Raw genomic sequence first — 12,378 nt, forward strand, 5'->3', positions numbered from 1 at the left:
GAACGTAACATATAAATACATTAAGTGTATTCACAATTGCGAATATGGACAACTATCAGCTGTAGAATGGAATGACGACAATGAAAATTTGGGTTGGATATGGACCTAATATGAATTTCTCACTTATAGCGAGCGATGGCCTTACCATTTGACTTCCCGCGCATGATTCACGACCAGACCCAAACTTGCATATGTTGTGAACCATGCGTCTACAATCTGTACTTGTACATCCATTAAGTGTATTCCCGTATAGGTGAGACATCTTACTTGAAAGTCGCTTGCTCGGTGACGACGAATAAATACGATATTGCAGTACCTGTGTGATTCTGAATTACGATGTAAAGTTCCTCTGGAGGTGCATGCATATCCAAAGGAACTTTGCATAGTAATACAGAATAACAAAGGCAATATCGTATAATGTAGAAAGTCTTGGGCAACTCGAGCCGCATGCGGATGAGCATTACCTTATTGGGAAAGTTCTGTGGTAGACAGTGTAGGACAGGTCCCACATGTCGTTGAAAAATGCCATCAGCATAACGCTGACCCGTTAAGTTTCCATGTTCGCAATTAGAGGGGACGGGCTATTGTAGGCAATGGCCTCCCAGACCGTTACACCGGCTGTGCGGGCGGTGTGGCGCGCGAATGCGTGTGTGGAAGAGTACTGTTCACCACGCTGCCTCCATGTCCGTATCGGGATGCATGGCTAAACGCCACGTAATGTCACTCTGTGGCAGTCCACGTCGTTCTGGTTTGGCGCCAGTGTAGACAGAGTCCTTGACGTCTCGATGTTGACGGTAGTACATGACAAGGGCGCCAAGATTGTAAATTCGCATCCGCAAGACGTCTGGAAAGGGTTTGTGGGTCAGCAGGCACCCGTACATCTGCTTGTATCGTGGAGCTAGTCACTGCAGGATCCCTGGTTACTTTCTGCACGATCCTTCCATCATCTCGCCTCGTCGTCTTCCTGGCGCTCCAGACTGGTACGTTGCACCTGGATGCCATCTCGTATCCACTGCTCCCAACATCGTCTGATTGAACACTCCGAGCGATCGACCTGGCGAGCCACACGGTGTGTTGACCAGCTGCGGTTTTCACGCTGAGCATTAGGCCCCTCTCAGACTGGTTTAACTGTGACAAATGTCTAACACCTGACATTCTGCGTCTATTTCTCCTCGATTCAGGATATGGTCGTCACCAGTATTACTCGTCGACTATGCGCCGTTTAAATGAGGCTGCCTGCCCAATTGCAATGCCACTGCAGGGTCTATGGGCATGGGCATTGACACTAAACTTCTGTCATGTACATATGGACCTCAGTAAACTTATTTGCAAAGTTTCGCGTCTGTACCTTTCTTCCTTCTTGGTGCGCTGTTTTCAGTGTTCCTGAGTCTAATAATGTTCACTGCTCTCAATTGGAAAGTGGCTATTTCTGGTCACGTGACTTGGATAGTTTGTTTTGAAAAGTGAGAATTGGGTTTGCTTAAAATGGAAACCGTATTTGCTTAAGTAGCAGGCCCTGTGGACACTTGTGCTCACCTTGGTCTGGTGGTAGAGTCCCATGCAGAGGTTGAGCATGGTGGAGGATAGCTGCACCAGCACCATGGCGCTCATGGCGGACTCCAGGTCTCGCAGGAACCTGCAGCACCAGCCATATCACATCACACTATGGTCCCTGGAAGGTTACATCACCACTTCACAGGCATATGCAGTCAGAGAATGACTTTATTGATCTCTGAGTCTGAACACCGGGCGCAGAAAAATCTTACGTTAAGATTAAAACGTAAAGTAGAGGAGAGTGTAGTACCTAGAGGACAGTGTACCTGCGAACTCACGATGTTTCTTGGTCGATATTTCAATCTGGTGATTTGATAATCACGTGAAGGAATACGCACTAGATATCACCATAAGTACGCCGGCCGGAGTGGCCGAGCGGTTCTAGGCGTTACAGTCTGGAGCCGCGCGACCACTACGGTCGCAGGTTCGAATCCTGCCTCGGGCATGGATGTGTGTGATGTCCTTAGGTTAGTTAGGTTTAAGCAGTTCTAAGTTCTAGGGGACTGATGACCTCAGCAGTTAAGTCCCATAGTGCTCAGAGTCATTTGAACCATTTGAACCTTTAGTACTTTCCGCCATTTTCCATAGTGTTTGTTGTTGTTACTAATTAGATCGTGTTTTTACAAAGTTTGTAAATATTTCAAGTGCAGTATAATACACAGTATTAAAGCTATTACTAAAGCTATTTGGAATACACTGTTAGTTCTTGAGTTACAGAATATTAGGCCACGAAAGTTCTACGTATTTTTGAAACTGCTTTTATTTCATGTGGACATTTAAGCCGTACTTCGTCGGTCGACTACCATCTAGTATCTTGAAACAGCAGAAGGTCTTTTGCGGTGTATAGTATACCAAGCTGTGCTACGAGTTACGAGTTTTCTGTTGACCAGAGTTCCCGTTATCTGTGCTGTAGTGATCTTTTAAGGGCTTCCAGCACGCTGGCATAACTACAGGTCAGCAATTTCTGTTAATCAGTACAACGGAAAATCAGCCAAAAGTTGCAAATTTCACTCTCTTTATTTACTGTATGACTAGTTTCGTGCCGGGATCCATTTACAAATCATCATGCCAGACAGTCAAAACAGTATTTCAAAAAATACAAAAACCATTCCAAAATTAAATGCTTATTATGAAGTGCAAATGAACAGTTACAACGCATACAGTTACGTATACGCTGTAACTGTTCATTTGCACTGGAGAACACCCCGCTATTTTATTTGCCTTGAAAATAGCGGGGTGTTCTCCCGCCGAAATATCGGCGGTCGCTGAAAGTGTTACCTGCCTGAATTCCCGAAAGTTATTTGAAAATTACCTGTATAGTCAAGCGAGCCTTGCACTACGCTTCGCTATCTACCACCCACTCACAGAATAATTCATTTAAATTAAAGGATAAAGAAATATCCTTTACATAGAACGTGTGATATTTGCAAATAAACTGAGTTTCGTTAATATCTTAACGGTTTTATGTGTCTCTGAAATGAAAATTGGTGCTAGATTCCATCAGCTTTAGTTATAAAATGTATTTGAGTAGTAAGTAGTTTTTGATAATACTCCTGTTTATGTTGGTTTCCTGACTGAATGTTGGTGTGTAGTAGATGAACAACGTAACAGACAAACGACTAAATTCAGCACTAACAAAATTTTCTCGATTGTAACACGTTTAATTGTAATACAATACTTTCTCTTTCCTACATGACCATTTTGTACCTTGAAAAAGTTTTTTCCAAATTTGGAAAAACTTTAATTTTCGGAAGTAAATTTTGTAAATTAAGAAAAAATTGCATCACATAAAAATGAATGCTATCACCATTGAAAAAATGAAATAAAAAAGAACATTTAACTTCTGTTGCATGCTCAGCTAGAGGCGAAAGTCTGGAATGTGTTCCAAGCTACAAGCTCTCCCATACTGTAAAACGAAAATGGTAACTAATTTCTTTATATTAACTTAAACGAGAAGGAAATTATTTATGGTGATGATAATTTGCATCAATTAATTTAGTATTCATAGAAAGTTATACTATTGGTCGCAAAAGGCACGTGATGTAATAACTTAAAAATAATATTTGGTGGATAATAACGACATGAAAACGAAACTGTAGTTAAGAACGTAGTGAGACAGGTTTGTAACCCATACCCAGTGTTATTCAATAAGTATGTGCTGCAAGCAATAACGGAAAACAATGACACAGTTGGGATTGGAATTAACATTCAGGGAGAAAGGACAAGAGCTAAGGTTTGGAAATAATACTTCAAATGTTTTAGAGATGACAGAGAATTTACAAAACAAGTTCAACAGAACGGATTGGAGTTGCGAAGAGGTTATAAAATAAATATCAATAAAAGTATAAAAATGGGTGCAGGATGTAGTTGAATTTAAAAAAAAAGATGATAGTGACGGAATTAGACTGGCAACTAAGACTAAAATTGATATATAGGCTGCAAATTAACTGATGATGGCCGAAGCAGAGTGAATATAAATTTTACCTGCGTCGAGGGGGGGGGGGGGGGGGGAGGGGGTGTTGTTCCCCTACTGGGCACGTAACCAGTTGAAAATTAAGTACCACGCGCAGACCGACACAGGCACAGGACTCAAAATCCTAAAGCGGCTATTCTCAGATTGGCGGCCTTTGGTCAGCGTCTGGTATCCAGGCTAGGGGCGCCTGAGAAAAACCTCCAGGGCTGACAGCCGTGGTTGAAAATCAGTGGCTCTAACCACAAAAACCGTCCCAAACGTAACGTTATCATAGAAGAGCTGATGGACAAACAAATTATCCTAGATGGACAATTCACCGCAACAAACTGGACAAGCAGACAATAGGTTCAAAATGGTTCAAATGGCTCTGAGGACTATGGGACTTAACTGCTGAGGTCACCAGTCCCCCTAGGACTTAGAACTACTTAAACCTAACTAACCTACGGACACCACACACACCCATGACCGAGACAGGATTCGAACCTGCGACCGTAGCGGTCGCGTGGTTCCAGACTGTAGTGCCTAGAACCCCTCGGCCACTCCGGCCGGCCAGACAGTCGGATTCTGGGAGTCTGCAGCATATACAGATATGAGTCGGAGCGAATTGGAAACTCAAGGTAGATGAAATATGAAAAACCAAGCTACATAGCTATCTTCATCGTAAATTCTCTTCTGCAAACTGGAAAATCAAAACATCTTACAGAGTTTCTCAAGAACCACAAAATTCTCATACTGGCCCTACAAGAAATCTGATTCATGGATGGATACTGTTTTGATTTGGAGACTTCAGGATATAAAAAAGAAAGATAGCCAAATATCTTGTAAAAAACACACAGCACCTTGTGACGGGCTTCAGAATAAGCAAAAATATTTTGTACTCCACTATCGACTTTGAACCACAACATGAAAGAATTACCACACTTATCTCCAGATCTGCTAACATAGTGTTCACTGTTATGAATGCACATGCCTCCGGAAATGAAGACAATAGAAAGGACAAGGAAAAGGTGAAACATTTTCGGGACCAAGTTGATGAAGTTGTTCAAAAAATTCGGGAATAACACAATGTTCTGTTTTTGGGGGGACATCAACGCCCAGATAGGGAAGGAGAAGAAATACAAAAAATTGTTGGAAACTACGCTGCGCTTAACATAACTAACCAAACTGGCATCAGGCTAATAGAATTACGCCAAGCATACAACATGACTCTGAAATCCACAGCCTTTAAAAATCTACTTCGAAAACAGAAAAAATGGGTATCACCAAACCCATACCTACTCAAATTCCAACTTCATCACGTTGCAATAAAGTTTCATACAAAACGTCAAAAGCCCTCAGAGAGACCAACCTAAACTCTGATTAATACCTTTTAAAATAAGAGAGGAATAAGGCTCTCATAACAAAGGGTCTAAAACTGACCCCAAGAACTACAAAAGGATTTCACTCGTAGATGTAATAAGTAAGATATCCTCTAAATTTATGCTAAACAGGGCAGAATCCCATCAGACCATCAACATGGAGAATACTAAGTGGGTTTCAGGAAGGGAAGATCCTGTCCAGAACAAACCTCTAGAACCTCATGGCCCATCAGAAACCAAGAGCAACGTCATGTGTTATCACTTTCATTGACGCAGAAAGCGTACGACACAATAGACGAAGATTCCCTTCCCTGTGTGCTAAAAGAATTAAACCTAGACAACAAAACCACAAAGCAAATCAGAGAAACCCTTTACTAATACAAACACCAGCCCAACTGATGGGAGGAGACTCTGGTCCTTTTGAGATAAGGGGAAGTGTACGGCAAGGTGACGTTCTCGCCTTCTCTCCCCCCTCTTAGTTAATTGTGCCTTACTAAAAGTAGTCAGAGAGTGAAACACTAAGACCCATAGTGGACTCGAACTGGGAACAAAAAACAAAGACATCAAAGTCAATTTTCTAGGCTTTGCCGATGATATGGTCCTACTAGCCGAACCTGGGAAGAAGCCAAAGAACAGACGCTCTAACTATAAAAACAAGATGAAAAATAGGTCTCAAAGTGTCCTCTGAAAAGAGCAAGATAATGGTAAACACTAAAAAACCATCAAAACATGTTAAAGTGGGAGAACAAAAAATAGACACTGTCAAATATCTTGGTGGATGAATCAACTGGAATAACCTCGAGAAAAAGGAAGGGAACCTAGAACAGGTAAAACTGAAGTGGCCTTCAAATTCATCAAAAACACATACCAAAAAGTTCTCTCATGGACTGCAAAAATGAGACATTACTATACAGTAATCAAATCGAAAGCCCTGTATGAAGACGAAACCTTGTATATTACCAACCATGGCCCAGTTGGAACGCTGGAGCTAAAAAAAACGAAGATATTAAGAAAACTCTTTGTTCCCAGATTCTGCAACACGAACTAATTCAGATAGAAAAAGAAATCCTTAACCAAACTACCGAAAAACTCACAGGCACAACGTGGAAAAGAATTGATTTTTATGGACACATCCTCAGAAGGAACCCAAATAGATTAACAGACAAATTTTGACTGCTTTTGCAACAAACCAAACTGATTTAAGGAAACGGAGAAGGACTTAGGAAAACTCCAGATCACAGAGAATATGCTCATAGATAAAAGTGAAAAAGATATAAACCCACAGACAAGAAAAAGAGGTTCCAAGTCAAAATGAAAACCAAACGAACAATCTAAATCTCTGAAGAAGAAAGGATACCAAGAATAGAATGAATGAAACAATACCAGGATAACAGAAATGCGGAGAGCACTAAAAATTTATTGATATAACGCAGCCCAAAGTAGAGTGAAACGGAAGAAGTATAAGAATTTGAACTTAAATCTTAGGAAGTCTTTTCTGAAGGTACTAGTCTGGAGTGCAGCCTTTCACAATAGGGTGAAGAGACGATAAGCAGTTCTGACAAGAAGAGAGTATGATTTAGAAATGTAGTGCTAAAAAAGAATGCTTAAGATTAGATGGGTGGAGCTAGTAACTAAGGAGAAGATACTGAATCACAAAATGGTTCAAATGGCTCTGAGCACTATGGGACTTAACATCTGAGGTCACCAGTGCCCTAGAAGTTAGAACTACATAAACGTAACTAACCTAAGGACATCACACACATCCATGCCCGAAGCAGGATTCGAACCTGCGATCGTAGCGGATGCGCGATTCAAGACTGAAGCTCGTGGAACCGCTCGACCACAACGGCCGGCAGATACTCAATGAAACTGGAGAAAAAAGAAATGTATACGCAGCGTGACAAAGAAGGGATTGGTTGATAAGTCATCTATAGAGGCATCAAGGAATGGTTAATTTGGTTATGGAAGGAAGCATAGGGACAAAAATTATGGAGGGAGACCAAGACATTAAACAGGCTCAAATGGATGTAGGGTGCAGTAATTGTTCAGAATTGGAAAGAATTTTACATGATGCCCTAGCATCGAGAGCTGCTGAAATCCATCTGCGAAATGAAGTTCACAAGAACAACAAATTTACATCAGTTAATTAACTAATCAAAGAATGTTATATTAATGGGCGCCAGGGACATGAGAATTGACGAGTTAAAAAAGAAAATAATATTCAGTGAGTATTTAAAAAAATTTTAAACGATTTGTAAATAACCTTGAAATTAAAGGAAGAGATGGGACCTGTATGACAAAATCCCTCGTTTTAATTTCGAAGCTGAACATTAAACTTCGTGTAGCTTGTACTATGTCCCATCCTTAACACTATTACAGAATCCAGCAACATAGGGACGTCTGGAAGACCAGTTTACATTTCTTCGTATCTAATACTTTATCCTTATAGAAAACGGATCTACTCTATGCACTGAGAACATGGGGCTGATTATGAATTGTGTGTATCGAAATTTATTAGGAAGTTCTTCTTTGCTTTGAATATTTTCAGTATCATTGCTGCTTTATGGAACATGATTCATTTGCGAGTTTGTCCGCATTATCACTGTATGGATGGTTTCTATCTTTTTGTATTTACATACACCCACATTTTCTAGCTGTTTTTTTTTAAATAATTATCATTGATATGACTATCAGATTCGTCGTATGCATCAGACGTAGCCCTTCTAATGGAAGCACTATTACGATTTCACTAGCAAATTTTCTACAGTATCCTTACTTTGTTTTTTACATCTTCTGTTTCCTTATCTGAAACATGTTTACCAAAAGTGAAATTTATCATGTGTGTACCCGCCATTCACAAAAAGAATGGAAAGATACATGCACAATCAAAAGAATCTTGACAACGCGCCTGATTGGAAATGTAGGTTAATGGCGTGATCACACCAGATGAAACTTCGACACAACGTTACCACACATTACCTCGCACCGAACGGTTAAAGTGCCGAAATCAGAATCGAAAAACCAGGAATTACATAGTGTATTAAAGGCCTAAACAAAACTCAAAAAATACGTGCTTAACAAGGTTTACATAGTAAACTGATGAGAAGCTAAACGATTTAAAACATCGGCAAATGATTGCTAGAAAAAATGTATACATACTCAACCAATACACATACTGAGACAATAGTTATAAGGCAATATAAAGGAACTTTTTACTTTATCCATTTTGTTTTCTCTTTCCAAATCCGAAATACTAAATAAATCTAAAACAATTTCATTTTCTTCCTTGAAAATAACGGACTGTTTCCACTTTAAGGAAAAGTTATTTCATGAAAATGATTTCGTGGCTTAATATTTTTACTAGGCGAGTACCCTGCGTTGCCCGGCTGTGTGTTTATTCCAGTCTTCTATTTGTCCATCTTCTTCTACCCCTTCTCTCTATCCACTTTCTTCTAACGCTCTGTATCCCTCTCCTCGTCGCCCCCTCCCACTGTCCATCTTCCCTTCCTCCTCTGTCCTTATGCTCCTTCCCCTTCTATCCATCTTCTCCTCCCTCCCTCCTTCTCCCCTCTATCTGCTCCGCACCCTATCTAAATCCATCTCATCCCCTTTTGTCTGAGTCCATATCCTCCTGCCCACTCTCCGTTTGTCCATATCTTCCTACCCCCTTCCCCCCCACGTTATCAACCCTATCCAAATAGGATCTTGCTGGCTCTAAGCTCCACAGTACTTCTTTCCAGATGTAAGTAGTATGTGTAGCAAGTTTGACTTAAATCGACCCAGGGTTTTCGGAGGAGTCTTTCACCCATGGCTTCGCCCGCGTGCGCACACGTCGCATATATTTAGCATGTTTCACACATATTTGTAAACATAGTTCACCTACGTCCCTAGCGAATTTCGCCCTGCGGTTTCGTTGTAACCCAGCTTCATATTTATGACGTCATAGCTCCTGAACCAGTTGTCGTTCAGTGCTAGCATTTTATAAGTACTTTCAGCAGCATATGTGGATACTGTGTGCGAAGTGTTCTGAGAATGCCGTTAGCATCAACGAAGTTATAAATGTGAACTTTCAATGTTTTTGACGTCATATCTCCTGAAATACGTGTCGTACAATGGTGTTATTTTGCAGGTACATTAAGTGGCATATGTGAAAAATGTGTGCGATATGTCCTGCGAATGAATTTAGTAGAAGAGAAGTAACAGATGAAAACGTCAAGCCTGGTGCGACATTTTTACTGCATAAATAGCGAAAATGCAATAAGCAATTTACGTTTCTCTTTTGATAATTTCGTGGGGGCTGTTATCGTGAAAAACTTTCACACGTGTTCTCAATAATCTATAAAGTTTGTTACAAGCCACTAAGTGCTCTATCGTCAAATTCCGTATGAGTGAAATCTTGATATTCATGCGTCCCCTCTCCCATTTGGAAGATAGGTGGTTCTTAACCCCACAGCGATCCTTTCCAGACTCTAAGTGATATGTGTACCAAGTTTGGTTGAAACTGGTTTAGAAGGAGATGCGGGACATACATACAAACGTACTCTTTTCATTACATGTATGAATTTATGCCCAGTGAAGGTTTTCCCTTTGTCCATATCTTGTAAAACCTCTCATTTTCTGCTTTCAGCCTCCTCTGCGAAATAACGCTCAAGGAAATACTGTCTAAGTAGCCCAAAAACATTTTCAGTGCGAGCCGGCCGGTGTGGCCGAGCGGTTCTAGGCGCTACAGTCTGGAACCGCGCGACCGCTACGGTCGCAGGTTCGAATCCTGCCTCGGGAATGGATGTGTGTGATGTCCTTAGGTTAGTTAGGTTTAAGTAGTTCTAAGTTATAGGGGACTGATGACCTCAGCAGTTAAGTCCCATAGTGCTCAGAGCCATTTGAACCATTTGAACCACTTGCAGTGCGGAACGAAAATAAAGCAAATAACGAAGTAATAATTAAGAAGAAAATGTTTCAAATGGCTCTGATCACTATGGGACTTAACATCTGAGGTCATCAGTCCCCTAGAACTTAGAACTACTTAAACCTAACTAACCTAAGGACATCACACACATCCATGCCCGAGGCAGGATTCGAACCTGCGACCGTAGCGGTCGCGCGGTTCCAGACTGAAGCGCCTAGAACCGCTCGGCCACAACGGGCGGCCAATTAAGAAGACATCAGCCCAGAATGCACTACTATGACGTGAGTGAGGTCACCGAGAATAAACTCCCGATTTTATCAGACGACTCCAAAGTGCTGCCTCCCCTCACCATTAGCATCAATACTTTCGACCCTGGAAATGTCGATAGCATTCCTCTCCTTACAGTCATTTGAAATGTACTATTGAATGTATTGCAGTTCCTTTCTATTCCTTTCTATCTCCCATTATGTCCCAGGAGACGTTATCGACCTTTATACAAACTTACTTTGTGATTTTCTGGTGGCTGTTGATGCAGGCACTGAGCTCCGCATACAGCATTTGTCGCATCTTGAGACCCGCGTCACCAGACAGGTCTGCTGCACCGTCACCGGCGAGCCGCAGACCTGAGACGCGTTGACCCATCAGCTGCAGCAGGGCTCCCACGTACAGCATGGCCGCCACGAAGAAGCCGTCCAGTCCGATGACGATGGGGACCTGTGTGAGGGGCACGGCACACTGGAGGGCGTAGAGCGCAGCGTACGCCTGCGGCCACTGCGACCAGTCCACACCGTGAATCTGTACCATCGGCAGCATCTTCTGGTCGCCGCCGGCCAGCAGCGGCGTCGGCAGCCACAGCAAGATGACGACGAATATATAGGCACTCAGTGACACGGTCATCCGGCGGGCCCAGCGCCGTGCGGACTCCAGCTCGGGGCGGTCCAAGTAGTCGGACGCCATCAGGTCCAGATCTCGCACCAACCGGTAAAATGAGAGCCTCTTGCTGAAGAAGAGCCCCGCCTTGACCATTCCGGAGAAGACCTCGAGCGTGTGCAGCAGCGTGTATGAAATGCTGTTGACATCCCCTCGGGCGGTGTGAATGCTGACGAGACCGACGGCCACGTAGGAGACGGCGCACAGCTGCACCAGCGCCACATACATTAGGTACGGGGTTCCACGTCCGCGAGGCCACATCCCGGCCACCGTCAGGTACAGCACCTGGCCCGCCAGCGTGCGCCCACTGCCATGTTGCCCCTCCTCTTCGGACCACGGCTTCTGCAACCGATGGAACTGAGCAAGTGAGCGACAGCTGCTCCGCATAGCGAAGTGGCGCTGGCATTCATTTTGTAAGTGGGCTGCTTCTGTGTTGGCAGAACTGTGTAGCGCTTTGCATTGGATCTTTGACTGCACTTTCTTTGTAAGAGACTCTGTGGCTGGGTGGACTCGTTGTTGGATGTTAATCGCCATAGTGTTGGGCAGTTGGAAATTAGTCGTCAGCAGTGATGGATGTTAATTGTGAGAAGTTAGCATTGATGGAGGGTAGAGGTCTGAAGTGTTAGCGTAGGCTAACGATCTGTACATTCATGATTATAAATCTTTGTACTGGATGTCAATGACGATTTAGATTCGTGTCTGAACTGGATGTCACGTTATTAGGGTAAAAAATACAATATTTGTTTTGCAGCCGAATCTTTGCTTTGCTAACCACATGCCTATTAGTAGTTAGTGGCTTTAGTAGTTAGGATATTCTATTTAGCTGGCAGTATTGACGCTCGCTGTATTGCAGTAGTTCGCGCAATGAAGATTTTTGTGAGGTAAGTGCTTAATGAAATGTATAGGTTAATGTTCAGATTTCCTTTTAGTCAGGGCCATTCTTTTGAATTAATTATTTGAAGTCAGGTTGTAATTTTTTTGAGCAGTCAGACTGCGTTGGGGTAGAATATTGTGGGTCAGTGTTGACATGATAAGAATAAGTAAAGAGAAAGTAGGTTCACTTGCATTCAATTTCACTCAGCAGCTTAAGTAAAATATTTTAATAAAGCAGTTTCAATATCCAGAATGAGATTTTCACTCTGCAGCGGAGTGTGCGC

The 12,378-nt window shown here is 42.4% G+C and overlaps 1 protein-coding gene across 1 annotated transcript in view; it reads right to left on the minus strand.

Annotated features, from left to right (window-relative positions):
• The window catches only part of LOC124594539 (odorant receptor Or2-like), a 48,754-nt gene extending 37,146 nt beyond the window's left edge, over positions 1–11,608 (minus strand). Inside the window, exons 1-2 of the mRNA XM_047132911.1 lie at positions 10,797–11,608; positions 1,537–1,636 (exon numbers count right to left, since the gene is read on the minus strand). Of these exons, the coding sequence (XP_046988867.1) occupies positions 1,537–1,636; positions 10,797–11,608 (912 nt within the window). The remainder of the gene's footprint in view (positions 1–1,536; positions 1,637–10,796) is intronic.
• Between the last annotated feature and the right edge of the window lie 770 nt (positions 11,609–12,378).

This window comes from Schistocerca americana, chromosome 2 (assembly GCF_021461395.2).
Source record: "Schistocerca americana isolate TAMUIC-IGC-003095 chromosome 2, iqSchAmer2.1, whole genome shotgun sequence".
Lineage (NCBI taxonomy): Eukaryota > Metazoa > Arthropoda > Insecta > Orthoptera > Acrididae > Schistocerca > Schistocerca americana.